The sequence below is a fragment of the Meriones unguiculatus genome, chromosome 8 (assembly GCF_030254825.1).
Source record: "Meriones unguiculatus strain TT.TT164.6M chromosome 8, Bangor_MerUng_6.1, whole genome shotgun sequence".
NCBI classification, from domain to species: domain Eukaryota; kingdom Metazoa; phylum Chordata; class Mammalia; order Rodentia; family Muridae; genus Meriones; species Meriones unguiculatus.
Window position 1 is genome coordinate 18,347,501 of NC_083356.1, and position 22,203 is coordinate 18,369,703.

Sequence of the window (22,203 nt, forward strand, 5' to 3'; positions counted from 1 at the left end):
AAACAAGGATATTGAAAAAAAAAAAAAAGACTCTGGCTGCCCACGACAGTTATTTCTGGCTATCAGCAAAAAGAACAGGGTGTCTCTGTGGTAGGCTGGGTCACTGGGCCTCGGAGGGTCTCAGGCACACCTGCAGATGCAGAGAACCCATCTGGCTGGGTGGCCACAGGTTGGCATGCAAAGGGAGGGCTTTGTGGACAGGTCCCCCACTATGAGCAGTGGCTGAGCAGGGCAGTCTTGACTTCAAGTGCCTGGCAGGTGTGAGCCTGGGCATCCCCTCCAGAAAGCCAGTGGTCAAAGGAGGGAGAGGAGAGGCCATGGGTGCAGCCTTGTTCAGTGTGTGTGTGTGTGTGTGTGTGTAGTCTGATATTCCGAGATGTGTGGACATGACTAGTGAATAGTGGATTAGTGGGGCTGGGTCTCAGTTTCCCCAGATGTCGGATGAGCCCAGGCTGGGCTTTCTCCGGGTTGTGATTGCAGCTCTCCTGTCCTCATGTCTGTCCGTGAACCTGAAGCCACAAGTCAGATTCATGAGTGCCCCGGCACAGGCGCTGTACCCTTGCCCCCAAGTGCCATGATGAACACTGATCTCCTCCACTTAGGGGTTTCTGAGAAGCCCTTTGGGTATCATCCTGTCTCCTCTGCCTCCCAAGAGTGGCAGGGATGGTTCCAAATATTTCAACAGTTTGGGGAAAGAAAGGGGCAGAATGGTAAAACTGGATGAGACCTAAGTCAGGCAGGTAGATTGATTGTCCACTGCTATGATTTAGGTAACATATGAAAATCCCTTTTGTCAATATTGGGACAAAACCAGAAAACCCCGAAGCCTTACAGTGAATAGTGCCATGGTGCCTCTCTGCCCTTTGATTTCTGTGTTTTATGAACAAGCTGTAAAGAACCAGGTTCAAATCCCACCTCTGACATTTGCTAGCTCTGTGATCCTGGACAGGCAACCTCAGATCCATTTTCTCAAGTGTCCAGTGGGGATGGCAGCAATTTCTGCATCCTGGGAGTAGATGGCAGGATTCACTGATGTCCCAGTAACACATCAGGTACCTAGGGATGCCCAACAAATGTTATCTATCCTAGGGGGGAGGGGGAAAGATACTGAGTCACAACTCTGGGACATCTCAGAGTCTGTATCACAGGCGCCTGAAGACTGAGACCTCACTTGATAGCCCAGCCCAAGAAAAGAACCTGTGTGACCCAGGACCTCACATGGAAATTCAGAAAGGTTAGCATGGAAGAACATACAACAGCAGGAGGAATTAGGTGATTTTCTCTTTTTTAGGGGAAAAAAAAAGTGCAAAAGCCCTGAAGGTTATCCACGCACAGGCATGTGATCTGTGTAATGACATTTCAGGGTTGCAGAGAACTCTGTATCCCAAAGAGCTTTCACAGCTAACCCAGAGAACCCTTCCTGATTAAAAATGTCCAAACTAGAAGGCAGGGGCAGGTAGACCTCTGTGAGTTCTAGGCCAGCCTGGTCTACAAAGCGAGTCCAGGACAGCCAAGGCTACACAGAGAAATCCTGTCTTGAAAAAAAAAAAAAAAGATAGAAAAAAATGTCCGAAATAAGGTATTTAATTTATAACCAGATGGCTTTGCTACTATTCAGACCAGCAGGAGTAGTATAATTATAACGACACTAATAGGCGCAGGAAAACCTCTACATGCCGTGCTTTTTGAGGGCTTTGGGGTCAGCATCTCACTTAATCCTTCCAAGAAGGCACCCGCATCACTCTTCTGTTACTGAAAAGACTGAGGTTCAGAGAGGTCCCAGGTCATGCTTGCCTGCTTTTATCCTCCCAGCAACACTAAGAGCTAGCTTAGGCTGAGGAATCCAGGCTGCTGAGGCCTCCATGATGGGGGCACCGTTACCGGGCTGGTCAGCCCTGAGATTGTGATCTGAGCCCTGGCCACGACTTTCCTGCCATTAAGAGGCGAGGTTGGGTCACAGGGACATGCCTATAAGGAAGAGGGCAGCTGGCTAATTCTTTGCCTCCTGTCAGGCAAACACCATCGAGAACTGTCACCAGAGGGAGCCAAAGCGCCCCAAGTCCCTGGGAGTCAGCTCTGGGCTCTTAAGATTTGGGGTTCTGCTGACCAGCCTAGCTTTCCCACGGGGCACAGAAAGTGGACTGTTTAGGAGAGACAACAGCTGGCTTCATGATCAAGGACCTGGCACAGCCAAGTCACCTCAATGGAGCAATAGGAGTTCGCAGCCGGTTCTGTCTTGTTTCTGTGACCATTCGTTCACTTACTCATTCATTCATTCATTCGTGCATAGTCACTTGATAATAATCGCTTCAGCTCCCTTTGGGAACTGTGGTCACAAGCAAGGCCCTCGGAATCCCATTTTGGGTGGAAACGGGAAACTGGGGATGAAAGCGGAGACTTTCATTTTCTGAGCCTGAAGGAGGTCTTGCACCCCAGTTTATGGAGCAGGAAGGAACAAAGGCTGGCCTGGCAGCGTGACATTGGGCTCAGGGCACAAAAAGCTACCCTGCCTGACAGGCTGCCTTGCCTGTGGTTGGTCTAGAGAGGACCTCAGAGGAGGGCACAGGTGCTTGGGATGACATGAAGAGCACACATGGGTGACTTGGGCATGACCCAGTCTGCTTCCCAAACCAATGACCTCCACTTCCTCAGCTCAGCACGGAGGTGTGTCACGACGTCCTTAGTCCTGGCGTCAGAGTGCCGGCCCCCTGCCTAACCCACCCTATAAACCATCTCCTTGGTCAGGAACTTAGAGACACATTCCCCCATTACCTTCCCACGCCCCGGATTCTGCACACTCACATGTGCCATGGTCTCCTAGAGGGGGCCACTTATTTTTGCACACTTGAGGGGTGTTAGGCCATCAGCAAACTTGGCCTTCATGGTTACTGAGGTAGAGATTACTGCAAATAAAATTTTCATATTAGTGGGGGTCCCTGGAGACTGTTGGGAACCCTAAGCCATTCGAAGCCTCCATCCACCTTAATATTGAGAGATGGAACCTGGACTGTCTCATGGCTGCTACCGAGTTTAGGGACACCTGAGTGCGATTGGAAGCCCCCGAGGAAGACACGTGAAAAAGCAGTGTGCTGAGAAGCCCCCTTGAAAACAATTCTCACAAAATAGGTGGTTGCACAGGCGGGAAAAAAAAATCCCAGAGCTGTACAGCTGAGAGAAGCCAAAATAAGCCAAGGTAACAATGTCCCCTGAATTGAACTACATGGCCCGGAGCAACCAGGGAAAGAAAAGGCGTGCCGTGTAGCAGGGTAGGAGATGAGGATGCCATAGAGGCCAGGGTCCCTCTTCTTCCTCCCTAATCTTTTCTGCATATCGTGGGCATGGCTCCCTTGCCTCAGCCTCCAACCCACTGCCGTAAGCCCACGGGAAGTCTGGCTGGCAGCAGGCGCTGAGACACTTGAATTTAGCCTTCTGGGGCCTTGGAGGTGGCTGCACAAGTGTGTGCGTTGGGGGCAGGGAGGAAGAGAGCCGGCGTGCAGGGGAGCCGCTGGGCGCAGCAGCGCACAGGCAGAGTGGACAAAAAGAGAAAAAAGTCTTTGAGTCTGGAGAGCAGGAGAAAACAGGAGTTCTTATTGGTGGTTGTCAAGGAGATGGGACTTGGGGTTTGTTAAACTTCTTCAGCGTCCTGCCTCCCGAGCTGAGAGCGGCCATTGAGTGCCCGCCAGGCCCCAAGGCCGAGGGGTCAGGTGTAGACCCCCGGATGGGGGAGGATCTGGGCCAGGGTGACCGCGACGCTACGCTGCGGCGGCGACCCGACCCGCCGAGCCTGTCACCCGAGGAGCGGAGCAACAAGCGCCTGGGGACAGTGAGGCCACTCAACCCGGCCAGGTCGCGCCGCGTCCACTCCCCGAGAGCACGGTTCTAGGCGCGACGCGAGCGAGTGTCCAAGACAAACACTCCTCTGACCATTGTCCTCGGGGCAGTACGGAAAAGTTCCTTTGGTTTTGTGTGTAAATTCTAAAACTAACTTCGAGAGCTTTCCACATCGGCTAGTTTGCAGCTGCCCGGGCAGCTTGACACCCTGCAGGGTGCTCAAGAAATGCTTAGGGATCGGCTGCGTGCGCTAAGCATCGCCTTCACCGCCCCTGGGTGTCTCCTGGCCTTTCTTCACCTCTGCTCCCCCGATCCAGTGTGCGCGGGGCTGAGGGGTGCTGCTCCGGAGGAACAGCCATCCCGGACCTCGGTGACCCAGGGCTCCCAGAGCGGGAGTGGGGAATTGAAGCCCGGTACTAGCCCGGGCCCGGGTGACACCCTGCACGGCGACCCCAGCTCCCACCCCCCACCTGCCACCCGCCCCGGGGAAGGGGGCGGGCCCAGACGCCCGCAGGCCACGCCACCCGCCGCCCACTGGACGGCCTCCCGCGGAGCTCCGCCCCCCGAGGCCGCGGGCCAATGAGCGCGCGGCTGTCAGCTAGTCCTGCGCGCCGGCTGGGTGTCTCCGGAGCCCGAGCGGTAGCCGAGCTCGCTGCAGACGGGAGCGCTCGCGGAGCAGCCGCTCCGTGCGTCCCGCACCCCGCACGCCCGCACCCGGCGCGGCCCGCGGCGAGCATGGGCGCGGCGGCCGTGCGCTGGCACTTGTGCGTGCTGCTCGTTCTGGGAGCGCGCGGGCGGCTGGTGGTGGGCAGCGGTCTCCCAGGTAAGCGCGGGGATCCGGGGGGCTGCAGGCGCGCGGGGATCCTTAGGGGCTTGCCACCCCGCGCCGTCGGAGGCCGCCCCGTGCCGGGTCCTGCCTCCTTGCAAAGTAACTTCTGCGAGCTCCCGGGGCGCCCGGGGCCGGCGGGGGCGGGGTGGGCTGAGGCCCCGGGAGGGGAAGCGGGAGGCCGGAGGAAGAAAGGAAGCGCGACGGCCGCCTGCGGGGCCCGGCATGCGTACAGAGACCGGTGGGGACCCCCCGAGCCGAGAGCGGCTCTCCCCCAGGGCCGAGGACTCCGCAACTGCTGCATAGGAGATACCCGGAGGTGGCCAGGAAGGACGCGCTGAGAACGGAGGGGAGGCGGGGAGATGGAGGGACAGACGGACAGGAGCCAGCCGAGGCGCAGAGGGAACAGACAAAAGGGCCCAGGAAGAAGCCCTGAGAAAGACAGCCGCGGGAGGGAAGAGGGGAGAGGAGGCAAGGGAGGGGAGCGAGGAGGCAGTGGACAGCGGGAAGGAGAGAGGCACATCAAAGGACGGAGAGGAGGAGACAGATGGACACCAGACAGAGAGACGGGAGGACTCGGAGGGGCGGCGCCGAGGGAGGGGATCGAGGGAGAGAGGAAGAGATGTCTGGGAAGAGACGGACAGATGGACTGTCAGACCGGAGGGGGAGAAGAGACGGACAGACGCAGGGAAGGAGGTGGATGGGAACACGAATAGCAGAACAAACCAGGACTTGCCTGTGGAAGACATGGGAGGGAGGGGGCAGGAGGCACAGGAGGAAGCCAGCCTCTGGTCGGGGGCAGAAGGGACTGCTAGGTGGGGGTGTCTCTTCGTGATTGGAGTTTCCTGGAAGGAGCTGCCGGGCAGAGCCTGCTCGCAGAGCCTCTTTTCACATCTCCAGTGCACTGTTCCTTGCTCTCCTTGGAGAGGGTGGGAAGGGTCCTGCCTTGCTCTGGCTCCATTGAGTCTCAGGAGTGGGGTCTGATTGTGAGAGTTCCACAGCAGATCCCGAGCCCGGGAGTTTATGCTGGTCCGTGCCTCACCACGGGTGCCGAGTTTTCTTCCATGCCCCTATTCCAGAATCTGGCTCTAGCTGAGGGCACTAGCCATGTCACTGAGCATTTCCCTTAGGCTTTGGGCTCCTTCACCTTTGTCGGACTGTCCCGTGTGCCTCTCCCTTCCTCTCTGTCGCTCCTGTCTATCTGCCTCTGCCTCCCCTTTATCTCTTTGGAAGCCTGGTAACTATAGAACTCCAGCGTTTGATCTCAGAAGAAGAAGCCCAGGGCTGGGGTGAGCAGCCCCTATCTGAGGGTTGCGCGGGGATCTGCAGCCTGGCTCAGCCAGACTCCCTGTCCCCAGGCCAAGTTTATGATTTGAAAGGCAGACAGCCTTCCCAACCACCCCTTCCCAACTTCTGTGTGTCCATCCTGCCTACCTAGGTAGGACCTCAGACAACCCCCCTCCCCTCAGGAAACTTTCTGTCCCTCAGTCTTATGACCTAACTCATGGGAAGGGGGAGGATGATTCTCTCTTAGTGGTGCTCCATGTGGTCGGGCCCTCCCTCTGGGGTCCTGCCCTTGAAGTAGTGGTCCTTCTGTAGCCAGCTTCCCAGAGAGCCCCTCCCTCCCAACCTCCCGACTGGCCTTGGCATTTACTCTGTCCTACTACGCTGCCTGCCTCTTAGCTCTAGCCTAAGGCCTTTGGGCAACTGTAGCGATAGGTGGACCGCACACTTGTTTGTGTGTCGGTGTTTTGTGTGTGCACGTGTCTGCAGGGGAAAATCTGCTGTGTTTCTTTCCAAAGCCTCTCTCCCCTCTGGTGAGCTGGTGATAGCTTGGAGTTGGAAGTGAGGAAGAGGAGTCTGGGGTGGGGTGGGTTGGGGTGGGGCACAGAGTGAGAGCCCAGTGTCCAGCCAGGGGATGAATTCAAAGAGGACATTTTTGGGTGCCATGAAGTGTAGGGTGAGGCCAGATGGATGAGGATACAGGGACATTTGGAGCCTCCCAGGGGACTGGCCTCAGGGCAGCTGCTGAGAGTCCCTTGTCTCCTCACCTGAGTCCTTCTGCCTGTCCATCTGCGTGGTGGTCACAGCCAGCTAGAAGGAGGGTGACGCCCAGACGAGCTGGTTCCATGATGGAGTCTAGCCCTGTGTCATGTATCACTGGCCTCAGATTCCCCCATCTAAACCTAAAGTTCCGGCTGTTCCCTGAGTAAACTCAGATGGAGCAACCGACTGAGGGGGCAGGAAGAGAGAGAACAGGTGTGTGTGGAGAGGGCCTTTTTCATCATGCAGCCATGGCTGCAGACAGGAGGCGGGGCGCACAGCAGAGCCCTCTGAGCCTGGATGGTGCTGGGATCTAGAAGCTGAGCTATAAGAACTGGCTTTCTGGGGCAGTTCTTATAGGGGCCCGGGTTAGCAGAGGGAAAGGCAGGTCTACGGTTCTTACTCTGGATTGGATCCTAGAGGATCATTCCTCCCGCGGTTCCACTGTCTTGGGGTCTCACATCCAGGTGACCTGCAGCCTCCTTGGGAATGGCCTCTGCTCAATACTTGGACACCATTCTGCCTTAGTTTCCTCATCTGCACCCCAGAGGAACTGGACTAAAGTTCTTCCTAGGACTCTTTTGGAATGAGGAGCGTGGAGGGTTGGAGCAATGCCTGTGGGGAAACCAAGATCCACAAAGAGGTTTTTCTTTCTGGTGTTCCTAGCCTTCAGTTTCCCCGTATCTTGAGAGGGGATAATGACCATACCCAACGGGGCTGTTATGAAAATAAAGACCAGATGTGACGTGTGCCTGGCACAGAGAAGCTGCCTCAAGGATGCTACCAATTGCCCCTTGTTACACCAAACTGCCATGTGACTGTTAATGTTCATTACCCGAGTGGTGGGATGGGGGCATGAACTTCCGGCAAGGTCTCAGATGTCTTCCTGGCAAGCTTCACCTGCAGTTTCCCCTCCCCCCCCACAGGAGCCGCGGACGTGGATGAGTGCTCAGAGGGCACAGATGACTGCCACATAGATGCCATCTGCCAGAACACACCCAAGTCTTACAAATGTCTCTGCAAGCCCGGCTACAAGGGGGAAGGGAGGCAGTGTGAAGGTGAGTTCCCTCAGCCCTCCCCACCAAGCCAGGGCCAGAGGGAGGTGGCCGAGGCCTGCCCTGGGGCATACCAGCGGGCTGATCCTGCAGCCCAGCACTGTGGTCATAGAAAACTCAGGGTTCTGTCAGTCTTACGCTACCCAGAGGCCTCCAGGCTTCCAGGAGACACAGCTGCTTCCCTGGGGGTAAAGGATAAAAATGTGGGGTGCCTGACTTTCATCTAAATGCTATCCCCCTTCTTCTGGAAAAAATCAAGATCGAATAACCGTTTGCATGTCCAGCCCTGAACTACATACTGAACCAGTAAAAACCCAGGTTGACTTGCTCTTTGGGTCCTTAACTTCAGCCTCCAAACCACCCTGTATAGCCTGTAGCTTCTGCAGAGGACCTGCCCAGAGCGGGCTGTGAGGCTGGCTCAGCTGGCTCTCCTCTTTCTAAAGCTTAGATAGTTTGTGATTCGAGCCACTCATCTGTCTGTCTGGCCTCTCCTCCCTGCATCCAGGGTGCTGAGTTGATGAATGGGTTCAGAAGTAGAAACCCATTCCCCAGGGCAGACATAGTGGTACACGCCTTTAATCCCAGCACTCAGGAAGCTGAGACAGGCAGATCTCTGGGTTCAAGGCCAGCCTGGCCTACAAAATCAAGTTCCAGGACATCCGGGGCTACACAGAGCAACCCTGCCCTGAAAAAGCAAAAAATGCTGGGCTAAGTAGCGCATGTCTCTAAACCCAGGACTCTGGGAGGCAGAGACAGGTTGATCTCTGTGAGTTCAAGTCCAGCCTGTTCTACAAAGCAAGTCCAGGACAGCCAAGGCTACACAGAGAAACCCTGTCTTAAAAAAAAAACAAAACAAACAAAAAAAGCAAAAGAATAAATAAAATAGAACAAAACGTTTAAGGCAAGGGGTAGGGCATCTTGGGCTATGCCCAGTGGGTTTGAGACTAGCCTGGGCTAGATCATTAGATCCTTTCTCAGGAAAATGAAAGAAAACCTGCTTCTGCAACAGAGAAAAGTAAAACCTCTATGGTATTGAGAGGCAGGAGCCTGAGTCAGGTGAAATATCACCCATAAAGGTCTCATGGTCATTTTGACCCCACGTGAGTTGGTCAGAGGTTGGCTATTGGGGTCTAAAAGCTGTTCTTCCTGATCCATGTACCCGTGACCCAGACATTTCCACCCAACCCTCAATGTACAGAGGAAAATCAACTAAGGCAAGCATTGATTACAGGGTTTCCAAGTTTTATGGCGATGCAGACAGAACTAAAACCCGGGTTTCCTGATCCTCCCTCAGCAACTCTCGTGCTCAGTTTTCAGTGTGGGGTTGCACTGGGCAAGAGTAGCAGGAGAACGGGATGAGGTTCTGCCCCTTCTGACCAGGCTCGACAGAGTTGCAGCCTTACAGCTGCCCAGCGCCCCTGGGAATGTTGTCATCACTGACCCACTGCTTTCAGTCAGCTTCTACAGACTGAGAACCGAGCAGATGGCATCTCTGTGGGTCCTGCTTAGTGTCAGCACCCCAGTCCCCCAGAGCTATGAGGGGAAGCTGGTGTGACCCACAGACCGCTGGGAAGTGGCCAGGCAGCAGGTAGAGAGAGCAGGTCATGTGCAAGAAGCTGGATGGATTGGTCTGGTCTGGTTGCTGGCAGGGTCTTGGAGGCAGGTAGCTCAGTGGTCCAGGCAGCCACTGAAGACATCTGTATAACTTGTGACCCTCTCGTTGTCCTTGAGACCCAGTGTTCCAGCAAGGGAGGGCCATGGTAGGCCCAACCCTTTGAGCTGAAGCTACTGAGCTAGCCTGTTCTCAAAGCCCAGCTCCTGCTGTCCCTGCCCTCAGCTTACCTCATCTCCCACCTGTTTCCCTGAAGCCCTTCAGAGCTCAGCTTAAACTTCATATACTCTCGGAGTCCTGGGATTGAGACCTATTTGGTTCACTTTGAGAAAGAATCTCATGTAATCCAGGCTGCTCTTGAACTTCTTGTGTAGTTGAGGCTGACCTTGAACTAAGGAAGCTGCCTCTCTCTGTGTGTGATTAGAGATGATTACAGGTGTGTATCACCAAACCTGTTTGATAGAATGCTAGGAATCAAACCCAGGGCTCCCTGTGTGTGAGGTAATCCTCTACAACTGAGCTATGTCCCAGCCCAAAAGCCTGGCTCTATGAACCTTTTGCCCACCTCTTCCCCAGAAGGAAGCTGGAATGCCTTATGGGAACACACACACACACACACACACACACCTGCATTAAGTTTCCATTATGCTCCCAGAAGCCTCTCAGCTGCCCCCATCATTGCTTTTCTGCCTCTGGCTTCTAACGTCATGTCTTGCTCCCCCTGACCTCGTTTACTGAGGACTGGGTGTCAGGGCCATCTCTCTCGAGCCCCCAGGAGCTTGGGAATACCTCACTTACAAAGTCTGTCATTCTGCTCGCAGCTCTGGGGACAGGGCCTGTGGAATAGGCATAGTCGGAGCCCCCTCCCCAGCCCAGACTGGAGTTCAGATGAGCAATTTGTAAGACCCCAGTGGATGGAGAGTGGTGGGAAGTGGGGATTGTGGGAATTGCCAGGAGGGTCCTTTCCGTGAGGGTGACATCTTAACCCTGTGTCATGTGAGAAGGGAGCAGGGAACAGCCTGGCCTCTGCCAGGAGCCTTGGTTGCAGCGCACCTCTGTCTGACATGAGCACAGGGCACTGATTTACCCTCAGCAAACCTCAGTTGTCTCTGTGAGCCCTAACTGTTCCCCGCTCATCTTGAAGACCGGACCAGACGCGGTGCAGTGTGTGAAGCTGCCTGCCTTGGTGCCTAGCTCCCACGATTCTAACAGGAGTGTGTTACCTGCCACCATGTGCCGTCAGAGTAGCTGCAGAGGGGGTTGTCAATGGCAAAGTCCTTCAGTGCCACACATCTTGCAGGAGATGCTCAGGTACCTTGTGCCATGCCCATGGTGGTGCCCATCGGCTGAAGTTGTTTATCAGTGACAATCTTAACGCACAGAGAATGCTGGCTGGCCTGTGGCCTGGGTGGAGCCAGCCTACTTGTCTTAGGTGCCCTGATTCCTGGAGACACACACAGGCATTGGTTGGCATTGCACAGCCTGCTGGACTATTAACACAGGAACCGTCAGATTCCCTAAGATGGCTACCCCCAGAAGACTGTAGACACATCTGGAGGGGCTGACAGGCCACATTCAGGGTGGCCTCAGGGAGCTCAGAGACCACCCAGATGTTCATTTCCTGGTTTACATGGTCCACGGGAGACCTGAGAGAGAAGGGCCTTGCTAGGATTGGGATGAGAGCCCAGGTGTGGCGGGCCCATTGCTGTGTGTCTGCTGTGGCCACTGCTGTCTGTCATGTTCTGAATGGTCCTTGTTCAACTGAGCAATCATTAAAGAATAGACGCTGAGCCAGATTGCTGGGATTCACATGCAGCCTGTGTATCTGGGCAAGTCACTCGACCTCTGTCTGTTCAATGAGCACCATTCTAGCAGCTGCTCTGTAGAAGGCAAGGGTTTAAAGCGTCGATGCATTTAAAGCATGATAGCATAGCCCGGTACATAGCAGAATGTGGTACACAGGCATTAGCTGCTGTTGCTGTGGTGATGGTAGAAGGACTATCAGGTGATGATGAGGTGGTGATTTTTATTTTTATCTTTTTGTGCAGTGCTGAGAACCAAACGTAGGGCCTTGTGCAAGCCACATTGAAAAATGCCACACTACTGAGCTGCATACATGCTCTACCAAGGGTGATGCTGTTGTTCGTAGTGATATTGAGGATGAATATTGGTGATATTGATAATGGTAGACAGGGTGATGTCTGTGCATGTATATACATGTACATATATACTGAGTTTTTATGAGACAGAGTTTCCCTGTGCAGCCCTGGCTGTCCTGGAACTTGCTCTGTCAACCAGCTGGCCTTGAACTCAGAGAGATCTGCCTGCCTCTGCCTCCCGAGTGCTGTGATTAAAGGCTTGTGCCACAACCGCCTGCAAAATATGGCGGTGTTGATTTCGACGAAGGTTATGGTGATGGTAATGAAGATGGTATTGGTGAGGGTGGTAGTGATGGTGACAGTGAAGGTGAAGGTAATGATGATATTAATGATGCTAGTCTGACGGTGATTGTGATACTGATGATGGGGGTGTTAGTGATGAGATGGTTATGATGTTGACGATGGAGATGGTGATTATGGTGCTGATGGTGGCAATGGTGATGAGATGCGTATGACCCTGAGTGTCCGTTTTTGTTAAATTATCATCTCATCCTGCTGATGTATTAATGCTGGCAGTGGGCTTTCTGTGGGCTGACACATCGACTCTGAGGCAAGGGGCTTGCTGAGGACAGATGGGGCTGCCTTGGGCCGCCGATAAGGTTCTGATGAGGCAGAGGAGTTTTCTCTGTGACTTGTGTCCTGGTGGAAGTGAACTCGTGAGTGCAGAGAGTTGGAAGAGGCCTCTGAGGGTGGTACCCAGGGAAGATGCATCTTAGGGAACCCGGAAGGCTCCTAGGTAGATGATTGCTCCTCCTGGTGGCCCCTTCCAGACCCATTCTCATCCCCACTGTAAGCCCTGTGTGTTCCTGGGCTCCTCCTGGGCCCATCTCAAAGGGCTGCAGCTGTCACCTCCCACCCCAGGGTCACCTCCTTCCAGAAGCTTTCCCTGACTCCCAAATAGGTGTGTTCCCATCTGTTGTCATCCTCAGTTGCCCTGGACTGTGGGGTCCCACGCCACTCCTATGAGGCTGGACCAGGGAACTTCTGGGAAAGCCCTCCCTGAGCATCGCACACTTGGAAGACTCGAAGATGAGGCAACTGAGGCCTCTGACTGGCATGGACCAGTGATAGGGTTCATCTGGGGAAATTGGGTCCGGGGAGCTCAGTCATCAGCCCAGTGATCCGGGAGTTTTGGCAGAGGCAGGCTCGTCATCGGCCATGGGGACTCAACAGTTTGAAGGCTGTGGGGAGAGGGTTTCCTAGCTGTGTCCTGATAGAGGAGGCTGTTCTCTGGAGACAGGTTTATGACTGTGACCCGATAGGGTCACATCATCCTTGGAATCGACGGGAGCCCCTCCCCTTGAGTGCACCCCAGGTTTCTGCCCAAACACTTTGAGCTACTGCTTTTTTTTTTTTTTTAATCCTTCCCTCCTTAATTTCACCCCAGCTACCTTTATTTATTTTCTCCAAACTCCCCGGGACCTTTGTACATTCTGCCTCTCAGTCCCTCTTCCCTTAGCTAAACTGGCGCATCCATGTCTCCTGGGGCCCTTCCGGCACAGGCCTTTTGGAGGCCATGGGGGCCAGCCCTGCACCAGCCAGCCCCCTGTTCCGAATTAACCAAGCCTGTTTGTGTTCATTTTGCCAGAGGGGCAGGCTGGGGCCAGGAGGGGCAACTCATCCCCCTTAAATGCTTCAACTCATTTAACCCTAATCGCCTTGTTTTCATAGACATTTGCCGAGGAAAAGGACCAAATTATAGCTTGAATTGGGTCTTACTAATCTTAATTAAAAGCTCTCGTTCATAATCAGGACCAGGCCTCAAACAAGGAGCAAACCACCCTCAAATGGCCTGTTTAAATAACCAAGACCCCCCCCCCACTAATGGCTGTTTAGTCTGAACCCACAGCGCACATCGCCTTTCTATGTGTACTTAATTTTCAGACCATTCATTCAAGTGGTTTATTCCTCTTGCAAGTTTCAACTCAGGCCCTTTTCAAAATGCTGTAATTAAAGCTCTTGGGGGGGAAATGAGATTTTTGTTTTGGCCACAGTATATTAAATATATTACTATTTTCCTTTTGGGGTATGTGTGTAAAAAGAAAAAAAAATGACAACCATCAGAGATTGCAAAATTAGCATGTATGTAATGAATGTAAATAATCACTTCCTGGATTTTATAACCTCAGGGTATACTTGTCAATCACTAAAGTTATGTAGATTACAGAGCATGTCATTAAAGGGTTTTAACCAAACTCTTTAATAACACACCCAGCGATTCTTTTAGTTTATCATTAAGGAAAAAAAAAAAAAAACTAAACTAAAACCAATTGGCCTTCATAACGGATAATGACCAAGGTCTTATTAAGTCATTTCCATTGTGATTATAGCACACTTTATTGGAACTCCAGGTAGATTTTTGCTTGGGGCAGGGGAGGCCAGGAAAGGCTGGGGGTGGGGAGCTAGCAAGGGAGAATTCTCCTCCTCCTAAGTCTAAAAAACATGCAATTACACACACTAATGTGTGTGCTGCTTAAGATGAAAGCTGGGATCCAGCGGGCCAGCCAGGCAAGAGGAATCTGACGAGACTTCAAGCTGCCAGTTACCTAGTCCCAGGTAGCAATTAAGTGGTGTTCTCATTCCATTTCGGTTCCTGGACAACATTTTCATCCCACACCGATGAAAAGCAACATGGGAAGGGAAGGGTGTAAGGTTTTAGCTTACAGTTCCTGGGTGCAGTCCAGCATTGTGGGGAAGTTAAGGCAGAAACTCAGCTAGTCATGTCACATCCACACTTAAGAACAGAGAGACAAACACACCCATGGTGCCTGCTTGCTTAGTGATGAGCAAACCCACAGTCAGGGCCCCCGAACTAGGGAATGGTGCCTCCCACAGTGGGCAGGGTCTTCCCACATCAGTTAACATCCGGGACAAGTCTCCACAGACTTGCCCGCAGGTCAACGCCATCTAGACAAGCCCTCTTTGAGACTCTTCCCAGGCAACTGTAGGTTGTGGCAACGACACCAGTTAAAACTAACCAGCAGGAGTCTGGGCAGGAGCTGAAGAGATGGCTCCGTGGTTAAGAACACTTGCTGGCCTTGCAGAGGACCCAGATTTGGTTCTCAGCAACCACATGTTGGCTCACAATCTTCCGTAACTCCAGTTCCGGGGGATACAACACCCTCTTCTGACCCCTGTGAGCAGCCGTCACACATACACATGCACATACACACAGGCAAGCAAAACACTCATACACATGAAATAAAAAACAAATCTTACAAGGAAAACAAAACAAAACCACCACCACCACCACCAACAACAACAACAAATGTATCAGCAACGGCAGGGTTGCTTGTGACTGGTCCCAGTCAACGGCAATTTAAACCGCTTGGAGAGTTGCCGGGGCCCATGACCATCTGTAGCACGGAGAATGAAAACCTTATGCAATTGATGGGTTTGTACTGAAGGCAAGTTCCCGTAAAATGTAGGATCTGGCCCAGAATGTCCAGAGTGTTAGCCAAGGGTCTTCTTGCTGTTAGGCTTAGTGCGGGGCCCAGGTATGCTTCCTGCTCACGACCTCACTGGTTGGCAGGAAGTCGGGAGAGATGAAATGAGTTAGAAAGCGGCAGTCAACCAGAGGCAGGACTCAGTGGGGGGTGTAGAAGAGAGAGTGGGCATCTAGCCGTGCATGTGGTGGGGGAGAATCCATGCTGAGGTGGGAGGTAGAGGATGGAGAGTGTTCTTGGAGGAGACGTCATCCAAGCCAGGCTAGGAGAGTGGGGCAGAAGCAGGTCTCTGATGCCTTCGGCTCTTGGGACAGTGGCTAGAAGGAGAAAATCTGCAAGGGATGGGTCAACCCACGCCCTGATTTCCTCAGTCTGCCTCCCTTGACAATGGGGACAGTGACACCTGCCTAAGAGTTTGCACTTGAGAAGAGGTTGAGGGAGGGAGCCTGTCTCTAGGGCAGTGGCTCTCAACCTGTGGGTCATGACCTCCACAGGGGTTGTATATCAGATATCATGATTTATAACAGTAGCAAAATTACAGTTATGAAGTAGCACAAAAATAATTTTATGGTTGGGGGGGTCACCACAAAATGAGGAACCGTATTAGAGGGAAGCAGCATTAGGGAGGTTGAGAGCCACTGCTCTAGGGTGTGATGAAGGAGGCCTCTCTGTTGAGATCTTCCCTCTAAAGCTCCTTTCCACCTGGCTTCCCACCCCCTGGGTCTCCTGTACCCCCCCCCAGGTGGCAGGCCTTCCCAGCTCTGCCTGCAGGCCCTCGCCTCCCCTCCCCTCCCCTCGGCTGCTTCTTATTACAGTGGCTGTATTTGTGTTTCCATCACAGGAATGCTAACCAGAAAAAAACCATTATTTCTAAGAAAATAAACTGTGGGCTTGTTGGCCTTTGAGCGCTACTGAAATGGATATCGGCCTTCCCCAAAGGCCTTGAGACAAAGAGTGCCGGGGGCTTGTGTATACGGGCAAGGTCAGGGGGTCCCGGAGGCTGCCCTGCCTGGGTCTTCCAGATGGATCCAGGCTGCAGCCCTGGAAGGACTGGGACTGTAGCAACAGTGGTTTCCTGTGGCTTCAGACCTTGGCTCCTAACAGCTGTCAGGGTTGATCTTTCCCCATTCCTTCCAGGGTTTCCAAAATACACCCCTTCCCTCAGAGGACCTATGCCTTCTGCCTAGGCCTCCCTTCCTTGTGAAGGGATGTGGAGAATGGACCCAGGGAGACCAGGGCTTCCAGCCTTGTGGGTCTTCCAGGCTTCAGCATGCTGACTGCCAAGTTCAGAGAGGGACAGAGGCCCTTGGGCCCCCACTGTGAGAAGCTCCCCATCCTAGAGGTATTTGCCATCATTGGAGCGCATCCACCTGTTCCTTCCCAATCCTAGTCCCACAGACACACCTGGACCTCACTGGAGTCCTGTTAGTTTCTCCCTGAAGCCTGATGGGGCAAGTGTGACCAGGGCCCAGGTTGAGGGCAAGAGGCCTGGCATAGACACAGAATGGAGGCAGGCGGGTGTCCTGATTCCCAGTGAATACCATGAGCTGTGAAGTGCTGGTTCACGGAGACACGGGACCGCCCTTGGATGGTTAAGGGTGCTGAGTCGAAGCTAGCCTGCTTGTGTTGAGGTTTTGGCTTCGCAGCTCATTTGCCTTGGGAGTAGGGAAGTGGAGAGAGACCTTTCTACCCAGGCCACCGTGAAGGTTTAGCCAATTGCCATGAGGGTGATCTCCTCTGTTACTTCTGGGGTAACACCCTACAGGTATCTAGGGAGAAAAATGGGAAGCCCTTCCACCCAGGTCAGGTCTACTCAGGCTCATCAGGCTGCCTGTCTACAGCAGCTGCAGCAAGAACAGAAGGCCGAGCTGGGGGTCCTGGGTCTAAGCAGCCATCAGCTCAGGCCTGCTGCTGAGCTTAGTGCTCAAGATCCTCTCTGCTGCCCCCCAGTAACACCTCTGTGCAATCCAGGGGACATGGACCAGCTCTCTTGATTGTGAGCTGGCACCTGTGTGCTTCAGGGGCTGGGTTTGGAGACCCTGAAGAGTCTAAAGTTTTGAGGTCATAGCCTTGCTTCCGTCTTGCCAAAGGAAGGAGAGAATAACTGATCGCTCCTGGGATCCAGTGTGTAACAGGAAGGAGGGAGCACGGGGCAGTCTGAGCCCCACGCCCTCCTCACTGCCACCCTTCCGGGGCTCAGTTCCCCTCAACTAGTGTTCCATGATGTCCCAAGGAAGGGTTTAGGGCATTGTTGAGGGAGAATTGCTATAATTTGCCCATCCTTTTCCTAGTGGCTTGGTAGGGACGCCCTTCTGGTCTTTGGAGACCACACCCTACCATGAACCCAACCGAGGCTGAGCAGGTGGCAGTGGAGGCTGGTTCAAAGTGAACATCCGTGAGCCAAATGTGCTAGTACTCACCTGAAACGCCAATAAACTAGGAGGGGAAGGAAGATGAAACTTGGAGGCCCGCCTGGGCTACATAGCAGGGACTTGTCGAAAAATACTTTTTGGAGGACAAACATAATAGAAAGCGCTGTACAGAAGTGACCACCCTCCTGGTCTTCCTGAATCCAAGCAGAAGCCAAAAGGCCAGCTCATCCAGCGAATAAGCGTAACAATTACACTGGCTTTTCTTCAGTTAATTTATATGTGTGTAATGTATACATACATACATATATGTATATCATCGCATGTTTGTAGGATGCCTGTGGGGCCTCTGCCACAGTGCGCGGTGGAGGGCAGAGACGGAGTGGAGGCTGCTCTCTTCTTTCAGTTTTAATGTGGGTTCTGGGAGGTCACGAGCTATCTCACCAGCTCTCTTCCCCTTTGTTTTCAAAACCGCTCTGTCGAGCTCCAGTTCACATACCGCATATTTGACCCATGCGAAGTCTACAAGCCAGCGCTTTTTAGTGGATCCGCAGTTGCTCATCCCCACAGTTTAGAAATTCCACATTTCTTAGCCGCCACCCCCACCCGCAGACCTGCAGCCCAACCCCACACCCCCGTGGCCTCTGGACACCCCTAGTACACATTCTGTCTCTGGGCTGGCCTCTTCAGGAGATGCCTTCTGGATAGGATTGCATAGCATTCGGCCTTTTGTGAACGGAGCAGCGTCAGTTTTGAAGCCGGGCGGCCTGGCTCGGTTCCTGGCTCCACTTGCTTGGTATTATTCCTCGTTTCCCTTGGGATGAAGTTAAGATGTGGACACCCACCTCTCGGAGTCATCCTATACGCCCGCATACTGCCCCGTGGAAGCAACAGCCAGGCTCTTGGTCATTTGTTCAGCATCCAGCCAGTGCTCTCTGCACCCATCCCGCCTGCTTCTGAGGCTCAAGCTGAACTAGACGCAAGTCCAAGTCTGACAGCTTTAAAGATGGCGTCTATAAATGGGGGAGCTGGGGCTCAGTGCAGAAGGGAGATAGCTTTGGAGGGAACAACACACCAAATCCCAAGCCAGGGTGATTAGGAGCCTGGGCTGGGGAAGCTGTTCCAGGCACAGATAGCTGCGCAAATGTACTTCATGACGGCCAGGAGCCACATGGGGTACTGGAAGAGGTCACGCAGTAACTGCAACCCCATGGTTTTCTCCGATCTCAGAGTGGGGTAGGAGATCCTGGCCCCCTCTGGCTGAGCCGTGGACATTGTAGGCAGTTAGGAATGAGAAAGTATATAGATTGGTGTTGGTTTTTCGTGACCTTTGACCTCTCCCGTAATTAACTGCTGGGCCCACTTCTGGCATTGTCTCTGTAGAAGGGAAACCTGATCGATGGATGCCAGGGGTCCTCAGAGAGCTGGTCTCATTACTCAGTCATTACAGACCTGGAGCTTAACCCCGCACCACCGGAGACAGGGGACTTAATCCTTCCTGCGAGGCAGGGAGAAACTACCTTCCCAAGAGCGTAATTAGCCAACAAACCGGATTAAGATTTATTCATCAATAAGGACTCAACTTCCTAAGCCATACATCTCTCCCAGAATGGATGTCTATCTAAAGAGTGTATGGTTTCCCTAAAGCCACAGACAAAGGACGGACAAGCTAGCACCCAGTCGGAGACAGGGCCTTTGTTCGAGCATTGGGGCTTCCCATCTGGGAGGAATGTCTAGAAAAATGCCAATCAGGGGGAAGAGAGACCTTGTCAGTAGTGGCCTCTGAGAGTGAAAGTGCGGTTGCTTTCAAAGCCTTGCTTTTGAGGTTTTCCTGTCAGCCTTGATTTAAAAAGAAAAGAGAAAGAAAGAAAAAAAAAAAAAAAATATATATATATATATATATATATATCCTAAAACAGTATTAGCATAAAATGACAAGGCGATCTGCAAGAATCTTCTAGAACCTAGACACCACGGAATAAGTATATATATTTAATAAGGCAGTGAGAATCAGTTTTAAATTAAATGGAGAGGGGGAAAAAAATCCATCCGTTTCGGATGTGGTACAAGACCACAGCTTTGGGATGGTGTGCGCACTGCATTTATTACAGGCAGAGTAGGGCCTCGTGACCTTTGAAAAAGCCCGTTTGAAAATGCACGCTCCTGTGTTGTTTGTTCTGCTCTGCTGGATGTTGAAAACTATCCTCTACCTCGTTAAAAGGGAGGGTGAGACGGCTTACAGAGTGAGGGTGATTGCCGTCGAACCTGATGACCTGAGCTCAATTCCTGAGACCCTCACGGTGGAAGGAAAACACAGACTCCATCAAGTTGTCCTCTGACTTCCATGGACATGCATGCAAGTGTATAAACACACACACACACACCAAAACAAATGAAATTAAACATTTTATCATGCCGAGCACAGTGGCACATGCCTGTAATTCAGGGAGGCAGAGGTAAGTGGATCTCTGTGAGTTCAAGGCCAGCCTGAACTCTACAAAATGAGTCCAGGGCAGCCAAGGCAACACAGAGAACCCTGTCTCAAAAAACAACACACAAACAAAAGAAATAAATGTAACAAAAATGTAATCATTAAAAATTTGTAATTAGACCCTGGAGAGATGGCTCAGTGGTTAAGAGCACTGACTGCTCTTCCAGAGAACCTGGTTCAATTCCCAGCACCCGTACACAGGCAAGCAGGAGGAGCTGAGTTTGGTACCTAAGCCTGTAAGAGAAGTGTGTACCTGGAATCCCAGAACTGGGGAAAGGGAGACAGGGGGATCCCTGGGGCTTGCTGGCCAGCATTTGAGCTGAATCAGTGAGCTCCAGGTTTAGTGTGAGACCCTGTCTCCGAGAATAAGGTGGAGGACTAGGAGATGGCCACAGCAGCTGATGACTGACTTCAGATCTCTGAACAAGCGTAAGAAGCCAGCCACTGCAGCGAGCATCTGTAACCCCAGGATCCTCCCCCCCACCCCAGCCCGCTGGCATCTACCACAGCCTTTCCTATGGGGAGCCAATGAGAGGAAGGCTCCAGAGATCGTTTTGTTGACTGTTCAACAGCCACTTTATTACATCTTAAACTATTAATCATCCTGGTAGTAAAAACGTTCCTCTTAATCATTACACACAGACAATGGGCATAGACTAAAATTAGGCCAGGTCCACCGAGGTGATTTATCCCCAGTCAGGATAAGGAACATCCCCCGGTTTGGAGACCCATGCATGCTCAGCTGGCTTAATCGCATGTGATGGACATGGCGGCCCTATAATAAATTGTTTCTTTCTTTGGTGTCACCTAGGAAGCTTCGCTGTGTTTGTGGCTCACCTTTTGTGTTTGCCCCGGGATTACCAACTGTATCACTGAACAGGGTCCCCAGCCCATCTCATTGTTTTTCTCTGTCTTAAAACTTCATTTCTGAAGCTCAGGGTTGTTTTCACTTGAGTGAATTAGTGAAGGAAAGTTTGGATTGAGAGATGGGTGAATGTTCATATGTGGGACATAAGGATGAACGGGTAGGTGGGGTGAGGGTATGTGTGAGTGTGTGTGAGTGTGTTTGGAGGGTGAGTGTTTGCATCAATGAATCTATGGATGGGTAGTTCAGCATTTGATGGACATGAGTGAACAGATGTCTGGATGCATGCTTTTTAATTAATTAGAGGTCCGTGTAAGGCCAAATATATAGTTGGATGTCTGAATAAATGGATATTTGAATATGGGCGGGTAGTTGCCTGGGTAAATGGGTAGATGCCTAGGTGAGCCTGTTTCGGCATAGTCAGATAAATGGGAGGAGGGCTGGGTGGGAATTTCAGTAGCTGTGCCCTAGAGTGTATAGACCCCTTGCTAGCAGGAGGAAGATGGGTTTGGCTCAATGGTGTGTGGCTGACTGCCTGGTGGTTGAGCACCTGGAAAGGTGTGCACACACGTGTGTACATGGAGGAGGAACAGGTGAGAGGGCAGAGTGGGGCACAGTACTTGGCTGGCTAAGTACTGCTTTCTCAGGACACAGTAGAAATGTGCTAAGGATGAAATTCTTGCATGGAGGACTTTGCCCCTGGCTGTGCTAGGCAGTGTGACGTAGGAGGAAGGATGTGAGCCGTCCTGTCACCACTATGCGACTTTGAACACTTCTCTAACCTCTCTGTGCTTGAGTTTGACGGCTATCCACAGGACCAAAGAGCAAAGTGAGGTCTGGAGCAAGTGGCTCCTGTTTCAGGGGGAGGAGGGTTGACTTCCTGCTCTTTGAGGGGCAGCATGAGAATGGCTATTTCACCAGATACAACAAAAAAAAATTTTTCCCTCAGTTTGTCTGAGCCACTCTTAAATCTCCTACCTGCCGTTCCAAGGACCCACAGCAGTTCCAAATGGCACAGGCTGCTTGAATCAGATTCTGCTGGGATCCGGCCGGTCACCAGGTTGAGGGAACAAAGTTCTTGTGGGATCGTGGGTCATTCGGTGAGAGGTGTCGAGATGATGGTCATGCTGGCAGGCAGTGCAAGGAGGCCTGTTGCCATGTTAAAGATGAAGAAAAAACACACTTAGAGACTGAACCACCAACCAAAGAGCATGCATGGGCTGGACCTAGGCCTCCTACACATATGTAGCAGATGTGCAGCTTGGTCATCAAGTGGGTCCCTTAACAATCGGAGCAGGAGCTGTCTCTGACTCTGTTGCCTGCCTTTGGATACTTTCCCCCTCGATGGGCTGCCTCAGTGAGAGAGGATGTGCTTGGTCATGCTGTGTGACTTGATGTGCCAGGGCGGGTTGGTACCCATGAGGGGCCTCCCCTTCTCTGAAAAGAAGGGGAGTGGGGAGAGGGTATGCAGGTGGGCCTGGGAGGAGAGGAGGGGCGCTGCAATCA

General features: G+C 52.6%; 1 protein-coding gene across 3 annotated transcripts in view; it reads left to right on the forward strand.

The window, feature by feature from the left end:
* The first annotated feature begins 4,458 nt into the window (after positions 1-4,458).
* The window catches only part of Scube1 (signal peptide, CUB domain and EGF like domain containing 1), a 118,743-nt gene continuing 100,998 nt past the window's right edge, over positions 4,459-22,203 (forward strand). For 2 of the 3 annotated variants that reach the window (XM_060388923.1, XM_060388924.1), the window contains exons 1-2: positions 4,460-4,654; positions 7,627-7,758. In XM_060388923.1, the coding sequence (XP_060244906.1) occupies positions 4,567-4,654; positions 7,627-7,758 (220 nt within the window). In that variant the 5' untranslated portion in view covers positions 4,460-4,566. Of the gene's footprint in view, positions 4,655-7,626; positions 7,759-22,203 lie in introns of all 3 variants that reach the window. The other variant, XM_060388925.1, reaches the window with a different exon arrangement.